The 22361-nt window shown below is 37.2% G+C and overlaps 1 protein-coding gene across 6 annotated transcripts in view; it reads left to right on the top strand.

Annotated features, from left to right (window-relative positions):
• The window catches only part of SWT1 (SWT1 RNA endoribonuclease homolog), a 35857-nt gene extending 15058 nt beyond the window's left edge, over positions 1-20799 (top strand). For 5 of the 6 annotated variants that reach the window (XM_062606285.1, XM_062606288.1, XM_062606287.1 and 2 more), the window contains 8 exons: positions 219-361; positions 1609-1747; positions 2792-2937; positions 4302-4510; positions 6021-6149; positions 14224-14290; positions 15193-15257; positions 20525-20799. In XM_062606285.1, coding sequence (XP_062462269.1) covers positions 219-361; positions 1609-1747; positions 2792-2937; positions 4302-4510; positions 6021-6149; positions 14224-14290; positions 15193-15257; positions 20525-20630 — 1004 coding nt within the window. In that variant the 3' untranslated portion in view covers positions 20631-20799. The other variant, XM_062606289.1, reaches the window with a different exon arrangement.
• Positions 20800-22361: the final 1562 nt, after the last annotated feature.

The raw sequence follows: 22361 nt of genomic DNA, 5'->3' as shown, positions 1-22361 counted from the left end.
GAAATTAGTCTTCTTGGTTAGTAGTTTATAATTAAAAATGTCCACAGTACAGGTGGATATAACTAGAAATACTTGAAACCTAATTAGATGTAGACCATCCACTTTATAACATAAAGTGTAGTCTGCCTTTATGGGTATAAGTTATTTATGTACTATCAACATAAATTAAATATAGAAACAGTTGCAGTAAGTACTGTCTATTATTATTGGCTTGACAGATGCAGAACTCAAGAAAACAGGAAGAGGTCTTACGGCACAATGTCCAGATATACTTCCAGACCTTGAAAAGAACTTAGGAGAAGCTTTATCTTGTATTCTGGAGACTGAAATGAAAATCGCATTTGGAAACCTATGGATGGAGGTGGTTTCTTATGTCATCTTACTATATTAAGAGGTTTGAGTGTCCTTGGTATTTTAACTGTATCGAAACCCTTACCAAGCCAAACAGTTAAATTGTCTGGTTCACTAACATACCAGTTCAGTGATAGCGAACAGCTCTGTGCTCAGTTTTACTATTTCATTCTGTAACAAGATTACTCTATTTGACCAGTAATGACTGCAGAGTATAATAGTCTTTTAATTATATTGTAATGGAGATGGTGGCTGTTCAGTGTGAATTTTCAGAAATGCTTTTATTAGTTGCATTAAGTTTCTATTTTGGCTTTTTTAGTATGGTTAAATCACTGCATTGTAAATATGTCCTTCAAGAAGTTATTCCATTACATTTTATATAATATTGAGGCACTATTGTTTCAGACACTTCCTCCTTGGAACTTGTATTTTCAGATACCACGTAGATAAAATTGTTCACAGCAAAATTGGTTGTAATGCAGGTACAGAATTACAAGTATATTAATGAGAACCTCCAAAAGCTCTTTCAAAAGTATTGTATTCAAAAATCCTTAGGTACAAGGCACTTGCAAATTATCCATGCTTTTAGATTCCATCTTATAGCAGGTAGGAGTTAGCTAGAAGTTTAAATTTATTGTAGATAATCCTCTGTGGCTTTCATAAAAAAAATAATTTACGTGGAATGACTGTTGTTCCACAAGGTTGAACTTCAATTAGCTGTTAAGCTTTTAGTCACTTCTGATTATCTTCGTTGAATTCTGTTAGGATCTTTTCAAGCTCTGTTTTCATTTGGTATTAATAAATTTCAATTTTGTTGCAATATGTGTATATGACTTCATGTATATATAGTCACAGCTAGGAAAAGTGTGTTTAATTTTGTTTTTTAACGATACTAGAAAATCAAAGGCGTATTTACTATTCTGGCTTTTGAACACAAATAACACATTAAATCGCTTCAAGAGATAACTGGAATATTTGGAGCTTTTGAGGAAAGGGGAACCAAAAATCATGAAAATGATTGTACACTAAAGACTTCTACATGAGCATCACTGTTTAATCCATGCTGCTGCTGAATCAAATTTTTTCTAATAATAAACTTGTTAAATTTGATTATAGCATATTTCTGAGGAATCGTTGAAATTCTACTACAGCAAGCACAAATCATAATATTTATTGAAGAACAGAGCAGCTGTGAAATGTATAGGATTATGTCTACATGAAAATCAGCCTTTGAATTTATAACGTATTATCTTTCAGATACTGTATCTGAAGCCACCATGGACATTAGCAAACTTGCTGAAGTGTTACAGAAAACACTGGGTGGCTGTTTTTGGTTATATTGTGCCAAGGAGTTTGCTTTCAACTATTGAATGTCTCTATGGACACCTTTGTACAGGTAAGAATCTCTGAGAATGTTAATTATGAACTTATAGAAAAGTCACACTGTTCTGGTTTATTAAGTACAGAAGTATGTGTCTTTTCAAAGTATCTACTTCTGTATGTTAAAATAGTAATGTGTTCCATCTTCTATGGCTTTTGTTTTGGGTTTTGTTTGTTTTTTTTTTTTCAATTTGAGACTGTCCAAATGGAGCCATGCCTTGGGCAGTCTCATCTACTTTTCTATTGATCCACAATTTATTCCCTGGATGGGTGACAAAATCCCAACACTTTTTGTAGCCTTAAAGCCAGAATTGAATTGATGAGCTGTGAATTGTATTAAAGAGAAAGACCTTATGCCAAGTTCAGGTGTACCCAGGCTCTGGTCCCAAATGGTCCAAATATGACCTGCAAAAATAATAATAATAATAAAAAAAATCTCTGAAATGCTTGTGGGTTTCTTGTTGACTTTGGTTTGTATGGACATTATCAGGCATGTGAAAATTTACTTCAAACATCTGTTATGTACCTGCAAAAATCGGGGGATAAACATTTAGTAAATATATGTATTAATAGTAACCAAAGTCTCTATTTTTAAACAGCAAATAGTCTTTCTCTCTCCTTTGCCACAATGTTATGTGTGGCAAAATGATCTGCAGTTGCCAAGTAAATTATAGAGAAGTAATGACTGCTTAAATATGATGAGGGTAGGGAGGCTTGTTTTCAAAAATAGCCAACAAAAAAACCCTGAAACAAACCCTTTCATTTATTTAAAGATATCTTTAAGAATTTGCTTTGTACACACATACCTTTTTTGGGATACTGCTTTTGAGATATGTTCTGCAGAATTATTTCAGGTATGGCAGTTGATCCTGTTGCCAGATCCTGGGATAAATGGTGAAGACTTGGCTAAGAAGTGATTATGTTTCACACGTTGCTCTTGAGAATGTTTTATGTAATACTTAAGCTATTTTCAAGGCTTTTTATGTGCTTCAGTTCAGCTATTTGATTATTAAATATGCCTTTTTTTTTTTCACTCCCCATAATAATGTCTAAATACCAGGTAAACCAGTTGACCCTTCAACAGTGTGTATCTTGCTCGAGGAATCCAAAAAATTATTCCATGCTTTCAGTTCAAGGTCAGACTATAATGGTGTACTTCCTCAAGCTTATGCTGAAGTGAATAAGCTATACCAAACACTTACAGAGGTAAGGGGAGCTGCAGTATTTGTTCAGCTAACATGTTCAAATTGCTCTATGTTTGTATTATAAACCTGGCTTAGATTTCTAAATTATTTCCATAATTTCAACAAATTATTGCAGGAAATATTGTTTCTAGAGTGTTTTCACTCTAGACCCCAAATTTAACTTTTTAATATAGCAAATATCTGCCTTTTGTTTGGTAGACTTTCTGGTTTGTTTTTTTTTTTTTCCCCTAATATAAATGTGTTAGTATTGGGGGGTGACTGAAAATCATTATTTAGCTGTTTTCAGGAAAAATGTCTTAGTTTTCCATTGTGTTTGTAGCTGATGGAAAAGGATGTTTAATCTTAAAGTTGTTGTTTCTAGTCTGACATTGGTCCACTACTGTTATTCCTAGTATATGTTCCTAGTGTGCTATTTCAGCTTTTGTTGCCTTGATAGCTCTGGTGCTACACATAAAGAAAAGACTTGTTCTATCATGTACTTTGTGGTAGTCATTGGGGGTGTGTCCTTACACCTTTTGTGTTCTGAGAAGTATGTCTTCCAGCTGATTTCTGAGTTGATGTGGAAGAAATTTCAGTGTCTTGGTTTGTGGTTACTGTTAGTTCCATATGTAATGGCATGAAAATGGGATAATGAGCATGGATGACTTGAAATATTCCTGTATAGGGGGAAGAACATGGGTCAGAATATCTTAAGAAGTTTTTTTCAGTTTTGGAGAAAGCTGCAAGGGAAAGGAAGAAGGTGATCAGAGAGATGAAGAAAGATCTGGGAGTCTTGCTTGCCTACTGTGCTGTAACTTCAGTGCACATTGCAGTCAGTCACTTAATCCACAGTTCTGTGAACTGTGCTGCTATACGAAGCAGGCTTTCTGTCTGAAAACTGGTTTTGTCCTGTCCTTGTCCTGGCAATTGTTTGACTTCACAGAGAACTGCTCTTATACAGACTAGGTTTTGACAGATGTGTTTAAGAAAAATTTTCTGAACCAGTTTACCAAATGATAACATATTGTAAATACTTTGTGCTGTTGCAGAGGAAAATGTTGCGTGATACTGAGTAGAGTAAGAAGCAGTTCTTGTTTATGCCTGCTTGTCATGCCTGGGAAACTTTGGCATAAGGCTTCCCTTTGCTTCAGTTACCTATCTGTATAAATACCAATATATACATATAGAAGAAGGATTTAGTGAAAGACCGAAAGATGCTTTAGATGCAGAGACCATATTCTTGTCATAACTAAAAGATAGTTATGCTGAGAAGAGTTTAGTCCTGCTTTTTTGAGCATTGCTTTAAAAAAGATATAGAAGTGTTCAAGTTCTCTTAAACTGGGAGCCAAATGCATTCATTATTTATTTGCTAAACTGTTTTATAAGGTGAGGTCAGACAATGAGCAGGATTTATCAGAAGACATCATGGTTCTTTCAGAAAATGCTGTATGTGAAAAAATGGAAGCAGTGACACCAAATCTACAAAGCTCTGAAGAAAAAAAGTTACATCCAAGCTTTCATGCATCTCAAGAAAGCAGGCACCAGGAAATCTGGTCAGTCCTTGAAGGTGTATGGAATACAATAAACTTGTACAGGTATGTTATGCTGGAGAAGTTAAAACTTCTATGTAACCTTAGGTAATTTTCAAAAAAGCACACTTTAGAAATTGCCTTCCCCCCCCCCCCCGTTTTAGAGAAGATGCTGTTAGTAATGTAATTAATCAAAATTGTAAAAAAAATTAAAAAAAAAATCACACATCTTGTCACACAAAGGAGTTAGGAGCATGCAAATTGTTATGTGGATACACGAGTAGTTTGTCTAGTCTACTGCTCTTTTTCTGGACAGTGGCTGAAGTTGCCTGAGAAAATGGCATTGAAAACTCTGTAAAAAAAAAAACCAACAACAAACAAAAAATCTAATCAATTTGAAATACAGTGTATTTTCTTGTCAAGCAAAATCTTTCACTGTATAAAATCCACATGCAGAATCTAGTGATGAATTTCCTTTCTCATATAAATTTGAAATTGCAGGCAATTAAACTCTAGGTGATTTACTATTATTTTTATTTTGGTTATTTTTGAAAAACCTGCTTGAAAATCACTGAGATGCCATACTTTCAGATACTCTCACAAAATCTGAATAGATATTGTGTTTTCTTTTTGTAGTCTTAATCTGAAATCTTTTTGAAGGAGGGGCTGGGTTCACAGAGGAGCTCTGTTTTTAGTGGTCTGTTACAGACTTGCCTAATAAACAGTGATAATAACTCTACCAATGCCATTTCTACACTGGCATTTGAATGTACTGTACAGTTGCACCAGCATCTTGGCTTACACCAGTGCAGATAAATCTGAATTGATGTCAGCTTGATGTGGTGTTTGGGTCAGCTGTGTGGCAGAGAGCAGTCTTAATGTGGTCTATTACTGGAATACTAACTGTGAACTTCAGGGTTTCATATAGGCATTGAGGAACAGCTCTTTCAAGTGTACCACTTTATAATGAAAAGGCAACTGAACTGTTGGCTGTTACTACCTGTTAAGGACCATACTGTAAAAAGAGGATAAAATTTTAGAATCAGAGGTCACTTCACACTCTTCTTGCTCATGTCAAGAAAGTACTACTTACCTTGCACCTGTGGGGATAATTCTTCATGGGTGCACTGGAGCTCATCCTCCCAGTGCAACCATTGCAGGGAAGGTGTCAAGACCATACCAGTAAATCTGGAAAAGGAAGCTGCTTGAAAAACTGATGGAAACTTTGTTGCTTTAACCTAACACTTCTCTTCTAAGAAAGGCAAAGTTAGTTGTATGCAGGTTGTGCCTGAAGACTTTCATTCTGAAGTGAAGTTTAGTGAGAAGTCAAAGGTAAAAGTTGCCAAGGAAAATTTTAAACAGAGAAGTACAGTTGTAGAGTGTGGTCTTTCTACCATTTATTATAAGACTATTTTAGATAATGTGGTTTTATTATAGATTTACATTTGACCTTGGTGTTGTTTTTTTTTTATTAGTCAAAATACAGTGCATACAGTAGATACTGGGTTTCTCTGTATTTTGATAATTTTTGTTAACAGCTTTTCAATGTCTCTTCTTTGTTCCCTTTTAATATTAGTATTGAAATTTTCCAAAAGTTGGGCCCTGGCACGGTAACTGTGACTGCAAAATCTTCATTTGAAGAAGCTCTTTTAGGTCTGCAGAAACTGATGTCAGCTGTGAATGATATCCGTGAAGGAATTAGTAGGTAAGCATTTAAGCTCCTCATAGCAGCGAGTGATAGTAAGAGTCACCTGAAGTCATAAAAGTCACTGAAATATTTTGATGCCAAACTACAATTTATTATGTGTGGTTACATGACTTTCGGTAATTAAAAAAAAAAAAAGGCATAAAAGACCATCCCTGCATTAGTAGCATTATAGCCTGCATGCTGTGTCTGATTATTTTACGTACAGCGCACTAACAGCGGGATAAATCCTATCAAACAGAAATGGTGGTGATACCAGAAGACATTTTGTATTTCTCTTTGGTGAAAGCTACTTACCTCCTGTATTTTCCTTTAAGCAAGGGTTCTGTAAAAGTAAAAATATCGGTGAAATTTACTTTACAAAGATATACATTATTGCTAAGAGCCATTAGAATATCTGGATCAAAGCTAAACAGGAATCTGTCAAGTGGCATTATTTGAAATGGAGAGGCTGTTTTCTGTTCCAGGTGATTCCCATGACGCTCAGTAACATTGATGAAATAGCTTTAAAAATTCCTTTAATACTCTTTAAAATTTTCTTTTGTACCTGTAAACTGAAATACATTATTTAGACATTCAAGAGGATTCTGAGAGTGGAGTAATTTTCCTGCGCAGTTGCATTTGGAAATGCCTGCCTCGAGTTTGTTCCGTAGATTTGCAGTAGGTTCCGCAGACTTGCAGTAGGTGGCATCGTGGAGCAAGGAATTCAGAGAGACACTGACATGTACCCTTCTGATTTAGTCTTGAGTGTAGATATTTAGCTTAGACTTCTGTGTAGGTTTTCCGAAGAGTCAGAAGTCATATTTATGAATCATTGTAGGTTTGTGTATATTACAGAGTATTTAAACAACAAAAGGAAGGGTGAGGCTCGTTTTGCCTAAGTTATTCAGCATTTCTAAAACTGAACTTACAGTATATATTTTTTTTCTTGAATTTTGAAAATATACCTTCCAGTGGCTTATAGTCAGCCTAATGGTATGATTGCAGAAAAGGAGGTATCTGGAGAAAAAGTAGTGAAGAAGTTCTAGCTGGAATATTTGGAGGTAATATAGCTTTTGGTGATAAAATAAAACTGTGGGTTTTTTTTTTTTTCTACTTTCTATTCCTTGCTGTCCAGAACAAAGGAGAGAAAAACTGATCTGTGAAAGTTTGCAAGTTTTACAAATAAGTTACATTGAAAGTGCAACTGCATTAAAAATTCAGATTTCCAGATTGTTAAAAACAGAAAAGCACAATCACACTTTTTGAGATAAATGTGTGTAGTAACACCTTTCCTCATTAAAAAAAACCCAACAAACCTACATTAGTGGTACTGCCAGTGAAATTACTACAGCAATACTTCATGACCAGAGGCATGTTTATGACAAATCTGGTCTTCGAGCCTCTGTCAGAGACCATGTTTATGACACATATAGGTAGTAAAAAAATTAAATAATAATTAAAAAAAGCTATTTTGTGGAAGAAGTTGTATTAATGGCTTTTGCATCTTACCCTATTTTTGTATTTTTGTCATACTATTATCTTTGCTTCTTCCTTTAACAACATTGGTAGCAGAATGGTATTTATACTTTAGAATACTGCATGCCATAAATGTTTTACATTATTTCAGCTCTAAAATAAAGACAATAACTAGTGTGGTTGTGAGTTGTGTATAACCAGCCTCCTTCTTCCCTTGGGTAAATACAACTTCTGATTGAAAGGTTTGGGTGCACCTCTAGGGAATTTTATGTGTCCTCATGTTTCCTGCTCGAGTTACTTTTAGATAAGGAATCTTTGTTAACAGAAAAGAAAAAGAAAGTTTAGTCTTTGGTGAATTGATAGCTATTTATAGTTTGTTTTTTTTCATCTGCTGACAGAAATGATTGTTCTGTTCACAAGCCAACTTTAAAATCACTCACAATTTACAGCATGTATTCTTAGATACAGTACTTCTAAATATTTGTACTAATACAGCATCAGCTGTATTAAAACTATCTTTAAGATCTCAGTAGCGCAGGTAAGCATTACTGTACCAGAACTGATCACTAAATTGAATATTTTGGGATTAAATAATATAAAATCAGTTTTACAGTTTTACTAACTTAAAAACAAAATTTTACAGATGCAGAGAAACTGTTTCCTCTTTGTTTATTCAGGTGATCAGTAAAGGAACTAATATTTTCATGGTGCCTAGTTAGAGAACTGTCTTCCTTCTCTCAGACTTTCATGGGATTTAGTAATTTCTATCATAAAGTCTAGATTAAGAGCTCTACTTCCACATGTAGTTTCCTTCTGGAAATAAAATGGAGTTTAACTCCTAGTTCAAAAAGTATCAGACTTTCCTATCAGCAGCTGTTTGATTTTTATTTTTTTATTTGCTTAAGTGAAACCTGAAATATTCTTGAGCCGCTAAAGGAGAACAGTTGAATTACTTCACATGTAAATTTCAATCTCAAAGTGCTGGGCTTTGTGCAGTGTCCCATAGTAAACAGTTTGCTGTGAATAAGAAATTGACTGTTGGAAATACCGCATTGAATCATTATACAACATGGAGCGTGGTTCCCTCTTCCTTTTCTTAGGGGTAGATATGGCTAACAGTGCTACCTACCCATCAGCTATCTTCTGATCCCTGAACAAGATGTGTAACATAATTTGTGTAACTCGTGAATTGTGAGCAAGAGGAGGTTTTACAGCATCCATGGAGCTTTTTAACCACACAGATTGGCACCACTGAGAGCAGGATTACAGTTAGATGACGTGTAAAGCATCTTGTGGAGAAGTGTTGCATGTAGAAATGTCCCTCTCCAGGTGTCAGCAGTGGTACAGGAACATCCTCTTAGTTACTAAGAAATCAACTACTTTACATCAGTAATAGCAGTTTCAGAGCTTATCTTTCTGTAGTATTGTATCCTTTAGTTTAATTATCATGTCTGATAAAGTTGAACATGCATAGTATCTGACAGAAGGTTTTCTCCTAGTTCTATCATTTCCTTTCCTACATGGATTCTTTGCCATCTCCTTTTATATTTGATCTTGCCTACAGCCTTCTCTGCTGCCAGGGCCAAAATCTGTCTTTCATACTTCCTCCTATTTTAATCAAAGCTGTAAGAAGTGTAAAAGTTTCAAGTACTCTGCCTCTGCCAAATACAGCTGAAATTGGCCAGCACTTCACAAGGTGCAGGGCAGAGGTGATGCTGTGGCAGCTGCTTAAGCCTTGTTGCCTTTAAACCATTCCAGAAAGCAGAAAAATTCGAATAAGTGAGTTAGTGTGATAAAAGGTATGGTCCTTTCTGACTTTGTAAAGCTAGAGACTAGGCATCTAGGCAAAGCAGCACTAGGATCTGACATCTGAAGTACTTCCACAATAGAAGAAAGCATGAACTTGACTTCATTTTGGAAAAAAATCCCTTATTCCCCAATAGGTTTATGTTGGAAAAAAAACTCTGGCATGTATTGATCATTGTTAACACCAGTTTGAGTCCCTTATTGCAGTGCAGTGTAACGAGAATTTGTTAGTAAGCTACACAGAAGTTTGGTTTTCCATTTCTCATCTTTTTTGCTTCCTGATATTCTGACAGTGAGGTTAAATGGGGTTTTTAACAGGTTGAGTTGCCTTTTATACATTTAAACCATATGGCTTTTTGATTATCTACACGGATTTGTTGAATTGGTTAATGCTTTATGACAGTCTTACACCACAGGCAATTACACGGAACTGTTAAAGAGGAATGGCTCAGTGACAGATGCTGAGGTACAGGGGTTTGCCCAAATTTGTGATTACCCCATAGTCTCATAGGACTTTTATCTGTATGCTTTACTTGTCATTGCCCAGGATTTTAGTGTCTGTGAGCAGTTGGCAGGCTGACCTGCTTTCACTGCCAGATTGTCTTGCAAGTTGAGGGTTTTTTTTTTCCCTTCTATTTTATAAGGTATTTTGGCGATCCTTTCCGAATAAGCTTTCTTTCCCATATCTTCTCAATGTACAAGTGAGGAATCGCAGCATGAACTATTTCCTATTAATTTCCATTTTTTTTATCATATATTACACTCCATACGTGCATTTAGCATCCAATTAGTAACAGGACAGTAAGTAAAGAACCATTCTGAGTGGTTTGGAAAGCTCTACTGCTTATGAGATAGCAGTGATTAAGTCTGACTCTGTCCATTGTCCTTTCTGTCCCAAGAACAGTACCTAAGCTCTGTTGTGTAGCCATTGATACCCATAGTAACTTTTTGTGTCTTTCTATGACATGCTCTTCAATACCTTGTGCTAAAGATTTTAAGAAAACTGCCTGGAACCATGTTATATAGGTTTTAGCTTGATCAACAAATTGCATTCTAGTGGCAATCCAGGTTTCATGTCATCCAGCATCCTTGCCAACACACCTGCTCAGTGCATGATGTTTGATTAAATCAGAGTTGAAGTTCATAACATGGAGTCGTTTTGTAGTTTGGTTTTGCATGGCTGTGCTGATAGGATAGGCAAAGTGGATTTCCAGTCTGCTTTTGAAATCCTTTTGACGTCATGTTTTGAGAGAAGAAAAAGCAATGGCTAATACTGCAGTGGTCACAATACTGAAATTTACATTACTCATTAGAAGCATTTACATAAGAGCCCATTTGCTTCATGTATTATTAGAAGGTGTTCTTTAGTCATAGTTCTATAGCTGAGGCAGACTTGATTTCACTAAGAAACTTTGGTGAAAATGAGATCAGCTTGATTTAATGAAGTGGTGAATGCAGCGTTGATGTGTATGCAAGCATGTCCGGATTTCCCAATGTACATCATCTCTTAAAATTTCTGTTTTCCATAACACAGAATGGTGGCTACAGGAGAAGAAAGAACACAAAATGATTAAAACCAGTAGACAGCAGTGGTAGTGTGAAATCATTTCTTTGCAGACACAAATGTGTTGCCGATTTCTACAGAAAAATATATTTGAAGAGTGGAGCTTGTCTTCCACTTCTGTTTAGTTGAAAACTGCAATAAGCATGTTTTAGGAATGCTGGCCTGTTAAGAATTTGTGGGGGAAGTTATGGTGCAAGCTTTTTGTTCGGCCAGCTTCTTTCCAGTACTCCATGTGTAGCAGCGGTTCTTCCTTGAAAACAGCATGTCTTTTCTTTGAAGATATTGGAACACTTTGAGTCAAATGTCAGACTTCTCATTTCATGTTACAAGTGCAGAAGCAATTGTTGTCATAATCCCAGCAAACACCATGAAATAAGTTACAGGATTTAACATTGTTACTTGTATGCTTATTCTACTTCAGTTTTTGTTTGTTAGTTTCCCAAAGAACCAGAAGCACAGCTGGTTTGTACATCCACCTGAGGTCTGCTATCTTACAGTGAGCTAAACTGCTAATGTTAGCTGTTTGCTAATACGCTTTGATCATCAGTACAAAAATAAGTATGATTTTTCAATTTGATGCCCTGACGAAAAATGAATAAGAAGAGTAGTGAAGGGTACTTTATTAAGTATCTAAGGTGAATTGTTTAGGAAAATTCAATGGAATAATTTTTAAGTCTGTGGCATCCTAACTGGTGTCAAGATTCTGGTTCTCTAGTGATTGTTGGAAAGTGCTCCCTTCAGTGAGAAAAGATCAAATGGAGCATGTACAGTGCTGGTGCTTTCATGGTGTTAAGGGAAAGAACATGTAGGTAGCATGTTGGCTGCTTTCATACAGTACATTTAAAGATCTGTGCAAAACCAGGTGTCTAAATGTGACCTTCGATTTATAGTCTAATATTGCTTTGAAAATTGCTTTCAAATTAGTTTTCTTTAAATGTAGCCTTGCTAAGAACTGTGGAGTGAAACTTGAAGTTTCTAGACACTTCTCTCTCCTAGAAGGTTAGAAGTCAGGTGAACAGAGAAGTAGCCATGTGGAGATGCCCTATAGTCAAAGAGAAAGGCAGCACCATTTAATCCTGCCTTTGTGCTGTCTGTTCCTTCACCTTTTTGTAGCTTGCATGTACATTTTCCATCAACAAAATCCAGAAGCCCGTGATTAATACAGATCCTTCTCTCACCAGCTGCCCGTTCCCCTCACTCTCCATCCTTCCTAAAGAAAATTTAACCTGGCTCAGTTTCCTAGCAGCAGCTCAACTGTGGCAGCACCCTTACATATCCAGCAGTCTTGCATATGTGCACATCAGGAAAAATACAGTGATGAACGTATTTTGTCCTGGCATATTGTGTAGCAACATGTAATGGGCATCAGTAAAGTAATATCTTACCTTTAATGTTCTGCATGGTTCTGCATTCAGTTTTATTAAAATAAGCATGCAAGTTTTCCTCCTTTTTCATAAAATGGAAGGCATGAAATAGTGATATAAAAATCATCAGCAATAGCAATCCCACTTTCCCAGGCTTAGGTATACTCATTTATTTATGTTGCAGATGACTGGTCTGATAGCTAAAGCTGATGTATTATCACATACAGACAGGGTTGCTGGCTAATGGCTACATGGAGCTGGTCAGTGGGAATCTTAGCTGTGATGAAGTTCAAGCTGCCAAGATTCCCAGCGTTTCAAAGGATACTTGCCAGATTGTCTCTGCTGGGGTTTTATGCTGTCAGAGTTGATGGCTTTCTCACTGAGGCAGCAGCTGAAGGTGTATGTAGGAAAAGTGGCCAGTTGGTTCTCTTGCCGATTTCTAGTTGGCAGGTTAAGTGTTTTAGTTTGAGAAAAAAAGTTCTGAGTGCATGTTCCTGCGAAGGGGGAAAGAATGTGGGACTGATTTTTGTAACAGTGATTCCTATGTGAAATCATGATGAAGATAAGCAGTGGACTTCCAAGTTACAATAAATCCTGTGGTGTGTCACAGTCTTCTAGCCTGTTTAAAAGACAGGGCCTTTTTCTCTTTTAACTGGGATTTTTAACTTATTCTGTTAGTTTTCTGGGGGGTTATGTTGGGTTTTTTTTTTGTGTGGGTTTGTTTGCGTTTTGTTTTGTTTTCCAATTCCTAATTAATTCATTTATGAAGGCTTACAGTTTGTAAAGGGGAGGGTAGGGAGAATGTGGGCACTTTCCCATGGGAAAGTAAATAGAGCTTCCCAAAAAGATTATTAGATTATTCCCCTCACAGACACACCCCCAATCCAAATCCAATAATTTTCTTAATCTTTAATTACTTACTTAAAACTTAAGGCAGAATTTTATCAGTACTTTTTAATATATGTAAAGTGTTACATGTTTTTAATATACATTCTAATGTACATTTTGCAATGTTTAGGAGGGTTCTTTTTTTCCTAGTGAATGCAAATGAAGTTATGCTGGGGTATAACTGAATCACATCTGCTTAAATAGATTGGGATAATTAATTCTTGAGAGAATAATTTCCTCATTGGGTCACTTGTGAAGCCTTGCAGTAAAGGGTGTACATGTCTCAGAACTTAACAACACCTTACAGAGACATCAAAGCTGATGATTTTTTCTTTGGGTGGTGTCTCGGCTTTAACATGGTGAACAAGGACTAGATTTTGGGGAAGGCTGAGATGTCGCTGACTGCTGTGTGCATCTGTGGCTAAATAAAATAGCAGTATTTCACATGATACTGGGTTCATCATAAAGACAACTCTCTTCAACTGTCAAATCCCATTTTCACCTCTCAGTGGGCGGGAATTGGTTATTATTAGAAGTAGCAAAAATGGTATGTAAATTGTAGCATTTGAGCTGCACACTGGAGGGAATGAGTTAAAGCTTTAGCTAGTGTGGGAAAGTTTTGTATTGCGTGCCACTTTTCTGTTGTTCCACATCCATACAGCAGGCTTTGCTTATGTGAAACAAAAGGCTTTTTATTATTGCTGGTTTTCTTCCTGTCTATGTAGAGAAACTGCTCATAAAAACATCAGTTGAATTTTTAATTAGGAAGAACCCTCATAGAAAGTCCTCACAGATATAATAAGCTCATTTAATTCTTTTAGAGGAGTGGAAAGGGATAGGTGGAAGGGAAAATTCTTCAATGATCATAATTTACTTTTTGTTTAAAGAAATTAATTAGGGGACTTTTTCCCATGGAGCATTTCTGACTATTTTTACCTCTGCCATAGAATTCTTTTATACTTGCTTAAAATATCCCAAACCTTTTATTTTTCAGAATTTTGACCCCAACCAGTAGTTTCCAAGATATTTGGGCCCTCTATAACTTCCTTATAAGCAATGAGGTATGAAGTTTTCTTAAAGTTTTGTCAGATACACTTAAGTTACAGTTTTTTATTTAAGGTAGTTATGAGCTTGGGTGTCTCATCGTTGTGTTTCCACTAAGCTAGAATTTTGAAGATTTGCTGTCATTTATTAGGCATTGGACATAAACCCACATTTTTTTGCTTGGCACCTACCAAAAGGTATTCAAATCTCTACTGGTATTTGAGTTACTTCCTTGATGTTATGAGCACTCATTTCTTCTGAATGACTCGCTGTTGAGAGTAAAAGCCTCAAAGCTGAAGTCACCAAAACATCCCTAATCTAGTCATTTCGAGAAGAGAGAGAGCACGTTGCATGAAGTAGTTCTGTGGAGAATATTGGCTGCAGTTCAGAGGAAAAAAGATAAATTGAAATTACCAGTTATTCTTGACATTTTAACTAATCTGTGCTTAAAGACTTTAAGAAAAGAAATTGAAATGAATGTTTGCAGTAGAATAGAGGTATTTTTCTATTCAGTATATTATGTATTCATATTTGTGGTCCTCTCTTATACAGGCAAATATATTTGGGGTTTAGGCCTATACTTATATTTATGGAATTAACACAAAACAGAATTTATTTAATGTGCTATAGGGTAAATTAGGAAGGGAAAAAGAATTATTTAATTACTTAAGGTCTTTTAGATTCCTGCAGAAATAGTTAGAAAAATGGAGCTGGAGTGATATCTATCACACCCATTATATGCAATTATGTTTGTAATATTAGATTTTATAATACAGAACAGGACTTTTTAATGTAGTGTCTCAACTTGAGAGCCTGTTAGGTAATATGTTAACCATATCTATTAACACCAGCTGTATAATTTTAATCTATATTTGATACTTGATAAATAACTATGTTAATTTTTTGTTCTTTGTTTTAGGTAAATAACAGTATGAAATTCACTGCTGAGGAGCTTTATGAGTGTGTTTCACAAGAGATGTATCGGTAAGTCAGTTACTGACCACATCCGATAGGGTTTGAGACAGCATTTTAGGACATACTGGATTAACCAAAGTACCGTAAGAGAAATCATTTGGATAAATAAAAAGCTGTCATTTGTAGGAGGGACATAGGGAAGATGAGTGGGGGTGTTTTTTGCCATTCCCCGCCTTTCTTTTTACAGAGCATCTTGTTACAAGAACTTTGCTTAAATCAGCAGAGGTAAAAACCCAAATGATTCTCAAGTCAAACTAGGCATATTTGCTCTGCAGTTGCTGTGTTACACTGTGGCCATCATTATGAAAGTTGTAATTTAAGCCATTGTGTGTTACTAAGCCATTTCTAAGTACAGTTAGAAAGAAAAGGAGAAACAAACATAAGATTCCAAGTCTTTGTTTCCATTTTATGAGGCTTTTTTGCAGCTCAGCCACAGGAAAATTAAAGGCTTTGAAAGCAATCTAAAAATGAGTGGCATGCAAACATTACAGTTCTTTACAGTAAAGGTTCTGGCTCGTACAAGGTCTTTTTTTCTGAATTTGTGTAATTGAGAGCTTGTAAATCCAGGTCCTGTAGGGTTTTTAAAATGCTCTAAGATTTTTTTTTTTAATAACTCTTAAGTGGATAATAAAAGGCAGGTAAGTATTTTCTTTGACATTGCTGTTACATGGATATGAGCAAGTTGTAATTTGCCAGGATTTGAAATGTGGTTCTGTGTGAAAGGCTTGCAGATTATTTTAATCTGAGTAGGCAGATTATTCTAAAAAGCTTTCCTTTCCCTGGATTGATACCGATTTCCTAAATCTTCTGTGAATTTGAAAGTGCAAATTGCAAGGTCACGAGAGAAAAGTTTTGCAGGAGGGAGTGATTCGACTGTGTATCAATGGAGAAAAATAGTTCAGAAGCTTAATTGCGTTGAGTTGATAACTAGCACTTCTGTAGTTCTCATATTTTCAAACATTTGTGGACAGCTCCATCATGTCTGTATTAAATCTGCAGTGTACATACAGCCTTTGGTGTTGTGCTAAGGGTAGACGGGGAGATACAGTTTTTTGATGCTTGAAAAGAAAGATGTCCCTAGGTCTGCATTTTATTAGAAAACCTGAGTACTTGGAGCACTGTTGTGAATTCTGTGTGCCACAGTAGGTTTCATGGCCAAAACAAACATTCTCACCAGAGCTTTGATTTTCTGGAAGAGTGGTACAGAGTGACAATGATATTTTTGTTACATGAAAGTAATGTCCTTTGAAAACATATAAAGGAAATTAAGCAAAGGTTAAGATCTGTTGCTATAAATTCAGTCCACAGATTTTCAAAGTACTACTTATGTCTAATTGTAGTTCCTGGTTCTTACAGCAATGAACCTATTAGGTATTGCAGAAGTGAAATAAAATATTACTCCACCCAATAAAACAGAGATGCTAAATGAAATCTTAAAAGCACTCAATTAAAAAGAGGTGTGCCAAGAGCAAAAGCACAGGAAAGGAGACTGCTTTAAGGCAGGCTGAATTACTTGTGCTTTGGCAGAAACATGCTGAACAAAGCGTTTCCCCTTGCTTCAATTACCAGTGAATGTTTTTCTTCAGCCTGGCCTCTTAATTCTCTGGGAGATAAATTCCTGTCTAGAATATTTGTATTGTCACTGTTCCTTTTTCAGGATATGCCAAGGTACTCTCATCTTAAGAATTTGATCCAAAGGGTTTCTTCTTGTCTGGAGAAGGAAAAGGACTATTTGGAGCTAAATAGCCAAAGCTACATGCAGAGTTCTCACTGCTTTTGTATCCCTAAGGGTTACTATGGGCTTTGGTATCACAGCAGCATTTAGAGGATGCCAGCCAAAGACTAGAGTCCAGATCATTAGGATATAAATGGAACAAAGATGCCCCAGAGATCCAGTGTAACAATTCTTTGCATCTTCAGCAAATTCACAAAATAAGTTTTTCCATCAGAAACTCTTAATTGACTTTATTTTTTTCTGAACTTGCCTGGTAGATTCCAGTCTTCTTCCATAGATCTGAGTAGTGTTGACCCACCTCTCCTTTTCTGGTGAGGTGTTGTGTCCCATGTCTCCCTTTCCTTTCCCCTCCCTACCCCCCTGCTTTCACATGTCTCCTGTCTTTTATTGGTAGAGACTGAGATCTGGTGAGATTCTCTAACGAGAAAAATCACCCACTTTACTGAGTTAGATCTGTCACAGTTAACATCACTATTATGAGGCAAGGCAGTAGCCTGTGAGGAAAGAGACAGAATTATACAAAGGTGGCAGAGGGCAGGCCTGGCCACTGATTTCTTCCTCAGTCCAGATTCTTCAGGCCTGATAAATTATAGAATCGTAGAACAGTTAGGGTTGGAAAGGACCTTAACATCATTTAGTTCCAAACCCCTGCCATAGGCAGGGACACCTCACACTAAACCATGAAAAGCCTAGCCTGGTGAGTCTTAATTGAATTAGTTTTTTGCCTTCTGAATAGTGGGAACACACTACAGTCCTGAGCTGCTTCAGCAGAAGAATTAGGTAGATTAAGGGAGGTTTAGTTAAAGCCCTTGTTTCTTCCTCCGTCCCTCACTCCCCATTCAAGTGGGCACTGTGAGCAGTAGGGTTGCTGGGTTGCAAGGGAAGTTTCAGAGAGATTGCTGTAGCTTGCATGGCAAGCAGCTAATGTGAATTCTTAATTACCCAGGATACACTGTTGAGCAGTGAACAGTTTGTATCATTTAATAAATGGCAGTTTGATGTAAAAGGTAAGTGGTAGAAAGAAATATTTTTTGCAAGCCTATGATCTTGTCATAACTAAGAAAATCTATTTTATGGAGGGCTGGGTGTCCAAGTAGATTGCTTAAAAGTAATGTATGACTCTTGCACTGCTCTTCTTGCTATTCCATCTGATGCTTCTGTCTTACAGTAAACTAGCAAAGGAGGTGGAGGTGACTGTGTTGGCTGGCGGTTGGGAAGATGCCAGTGCCTCAGGTCTGAAATGGGCAGTGACATGGGTGCCAGCATGCTTGATCCCTATGGCCAGGTATTCCGTGCTAGCCAGGGAGAGCACCCTGCGCCTCTCCTTGTCCTGCCAACCATGGGGCCAGATTCTGAGTGTGGTGTGGTCAAAGCAAGGGTTTGGCGTATTGTCCTGTTACACAGGCCGTGGCAGTGAAGCACAGGACTGCTCTCTGAGGGTACTAGCTGCACCAGCTGCAAACCTCATCCCTTTTTCTGATTCTTGAGAATCTTTTTCAGTGCCTGTGTACACCCTTTTCTTCCAGCCTGGCACAGCTGGGTGTCCCACACTGGCATCACATGTTTCAATGGAAGTTATCCACAATCCCGCATGCACCAGTGTTGTTACTGAGGGTACAGGAACAGCCTCTCTTGGCCTGACTAGCTTTATTTCTAGTTAATACAGTAAGTTAATACAGTAGTTTGATTCACCTCTTGTACTGTTCTTGGGTATAAAAGTCTGCATGTGTTATCATACTATTTATAATTTTAACTGTTACTTAGTGACCACTAGAATGATGTAGGGAAAATTTTAATTGAGGTAAGGGTAATGAAACTGATGAGATATTTTTCTGTGCTAGTTTTAAGAGCTCTTAGTGAAAGCTTTTCAAGGCACTCACTGCCGCAGAGGGTTTATAACTTGTATTGCTGAGGCATCTTGATGTTCTCTCATTCTGTATTCAGACTTGACTGATAGCCCAAGTAAGTATACTGTGTGCTTACTACTGGCTGCCCAGTAGTACTTAACTCTCCTGTGTCAAAACTGAGTCAAGGTACAGTTTTTAGCTGGTGAATGACACTTGTTCATTAGGAGGATGGATGTTCTTTTGTCAGCATAGCTGTGCCAGTGCTGTAGATTATTGCCAGAGAAACGATACACATTTAGACTGCTGCTTGTGATAGAATTCATCTGCTCTATTGGGCTGATCTCCCAAGCTTCTGTTACCTGTGAGAGCCAAAACATACTGGGAAGATAATAAGGTGCATTTCTTTTTTAAAAGCATCCTTTAATTTGAATTGTATTAAATATATATATATATGTATAATATTGGGGTTGCGTGGCAAGCTTTGATTTATTTTCCTTTTCCCCTCACCAGTTGCAATAGCAAATATGCTTGCAGAATACTCAAGCTTAAGTATAGAAATGAGGATTTGGTTGTTTTTTTTTCTTGCTGTTTAACCATTTTTAGTTTACCATCTAATTCCAAGTTCAAATAGAAAAACAAGAGCAGGTATTTTGGCTGTTTCACAGCTGGGAAATAGGCAAAACTGCACAGGGAAGACTGATCAGTCTGTGTGAGTAAATAAAAATGCACCAGGGCCTGCAGCAGTTCAGTGTCTGTCCACTGATTTTTATGAAATTGGACACGGGGAAGCGACATCCTGGATCTGGTAATTTTGCCAATAGCTATTGAACCGCTCAGAGGGATGGAAGCTTTGTTTTGCTTTCTTTCAGAAGAACATTGAAATTAGAGAGGTTTCTCATGTGTTCAACTAAACTGGCTGCTATTTAAACATCTGGCACTGTTTGCCAGCCTGACGTATGTTCCAAGGCAGGAATCACTGTGGTTACTGTAAATGCATGCTTAGGGGAGGTTTTGGTTTCCAAAAAAAGTTACAATACTTTTTTCTCAGTGTCCCATGTTAAATATTTGACCATAAGTCCCTTTATGACCAGCTAATTAAAACAACATTTAACTTGTGCAAGCATAAGCTTGTAAAATGTTGGCTCTGATTGGTGACACTCCACAGATTATCAGGAAAACGACAGATGTTGAGCAAGTGTGAGAGCAACAGGACTAGCTGCTCAATGAATACTGAAGTCACACTATTCCTGAAGCCTAAAATCAGTCTCTGACAATGTTGTAACTGTGGAGAGAACTTTTCTATCTGTAGCACACAAACCTGTAGGAAATGTGTAATTGACTTTCAGTTTAAACACAGTGGGTAAAAACCAGTAACTTTTTATAATTAAAGGCTCAGGTTTGGGTTGAGAAGACTGAACTGATGACTGCAGTGTGGCTCTTCAGTTGTTCCTTTCTGAAGATTTCATTGCAGGATATAGCTGGGAGCATGTAATGATTACCCAGCTCTGTCATTTGTTATAAAGATAAAAATATGTCTGGATTTCCAGAGGCACCAAGTATTCTCTGTTTCTGAGAGAATTAAAGCATGGTATTAGAATCCCTTTAAACTTTGTTTTAAAGGAATACAGGGCCAGATTCATGTCTATACAGTGGTCCATAGGGTCTTGGTAACCTTTCTGTCTTCTCTTCCCTAGGAAAAGGTTAGAAATTGGATGTTGCCAGCTGGTCCAGCTGGAACACACCATTAAGCAGTGCCATGCATCAGTTCAGACAGAAGCCAACAACAGGGGCTGGCTGTGACACCTGGGTGAAGGTTTGGAGCTCTGCTGCTCACCCGTTGCGCTTCCCTTGTCCAGGCAAAGTCTAACCTCTCTGGGTTATGTGAGGGAAATATTCGAGGACCCCAAAAAATCTGCCTTCTGTTTTTTTTGATGGTGCTGTTTTGTATTTGATTTGAAGGGAAACAAAACAAGCAACTAGTTACAGGTATACATGAAATGCCAGGATTTCTGCTAAGAATCACCATCTAATGGAATTGTTTTGGTGCACAGCAGATGTGCTGGACTGGTGTTCTAAATTCCAGATGTTTGGAGCTAGATTTGTTAATGGTTGTATAGGAAAATCCATGTAAGGCAGTTGTTTGCTGAAGTGACAGGTGAGAAAAATAATATATTGTGACACCTGGGGCTCTAAAAGGACAGAAAGGGCTGAATACCAAGCCAGATACCCATAATGCGTGCTAACCCTGCAGACATGAAGGGCTAACATGCAAACACAGTATGTAGCCTGTGTAGTGAATTACAGGATACATAAGAGGACAGCAGATGGGGAAAGAAAGAAATGGATTTATGCTAATATATATATATATATATATATATATATATAATTTTTTTTTTATGTATGTATTTGTACAGAGATGAGATGACCGCGGAGTTCTAGAAGCGTTTATTTTGATATTAACTTTTGGATGTATTTGTAAAATCTTCATTGTAAAAATATTATTTATTGTTACAGTAAATGGCTGTTAATTCTACACTCTTTTGAGTAGCTGTTTTCACTTTGCCTAATTACTGTGGATGTAGTTCTTGCCCCCAGACACTTCAAAGTCATAGAGAAGCAGCTTAGTGGAGCAAAAAACATTTTAAGGGCTATTTCCATCCAAGTTCTTATCCCAGCATTGAGGTAAGTTAGTTATGCACAAATAAGCTTACACTGGTAATTTGTATCCCAAATCTAAGAAGCTGGATCAGCTTAACCACATGATAGATGTCTGTCACATCTACTTCTGATACAGTGTATGGGAGGACAGCTGATGGATGAAGACAAGTACTTTATTACTTACTCCCATACTGACTGTTCCTGTTCAAATGCATCCAGCTTTACACCTTGGAATAATCAGTACATTTCTTTGATCTGATGGTTTCCTGCATCCAGTAGAGATGTTGTGGTCTGCTCATGCTCCCCTTCAGCGGGACTGCCTGGTCTTACGTGAAATAACTAGAGTTGGGATCAGAAAGCTGAACTAAGATGGGATGGTTGCTGAAATTAGTGCTGTCACTGGTGTAGCTTAATTTCCTAAAGCTACTTAATTAATGCTGAGGACCACAGGATCAAGCTCCTCACAAGAGTATGGGGTGCTTCTTTTCATCATACTCTAGTGTACTTTCTTCAAGTTCACTTTGGCCCCTTTCTCATCTCACCTGTGGAGCACCACACTCTCATCTGCACAGAGCTTTTAGCAAACTGAGCCTGAGAACAGCTTCTGAGGGGGTAAATCTCCCTCAGCCAACAGCTGGTTGTTCTCTAGGAGCCAGGGCTGGCTCTGAGCTCTCTGCCCACCAGAAGTAAGTGTAATGCTCAAGTTGCTGGTAGGAGGTGTACATCACACTTTAACCCTCTTCTACTTTGAGGAAGAGGATTCAGTTAAACATCTGTTGTTTGTGCTGTAGCTACATCCATTTGAAAGGTCTGTTACAGCACTGCAAACTTCTTATTAAAAATTACACCTTGTTAAAGAAGAGGACACAGACA

The sequence above is a fragment of the Pezoporus occidentalis genome, unplaced genomic scaffold (assembly GCF_034315485.1).
Source record: "Pezoporus occidentalis ecotype Australia unplaced genomic scaffold, CSIRO_AGI_Poc_V1 ctg95, whole genome shotgun sequence".
NCBI lineage: Eukaryota > Metazoa > Chordata > Aves > Psittaciformes > Psittacidae > Pezoporus > Pezoporus occidentalis.
Note: the sequence above shows the minus strand (reverse complement) of the source record. Positions and strands in the feature narration are given on the sequence as shown.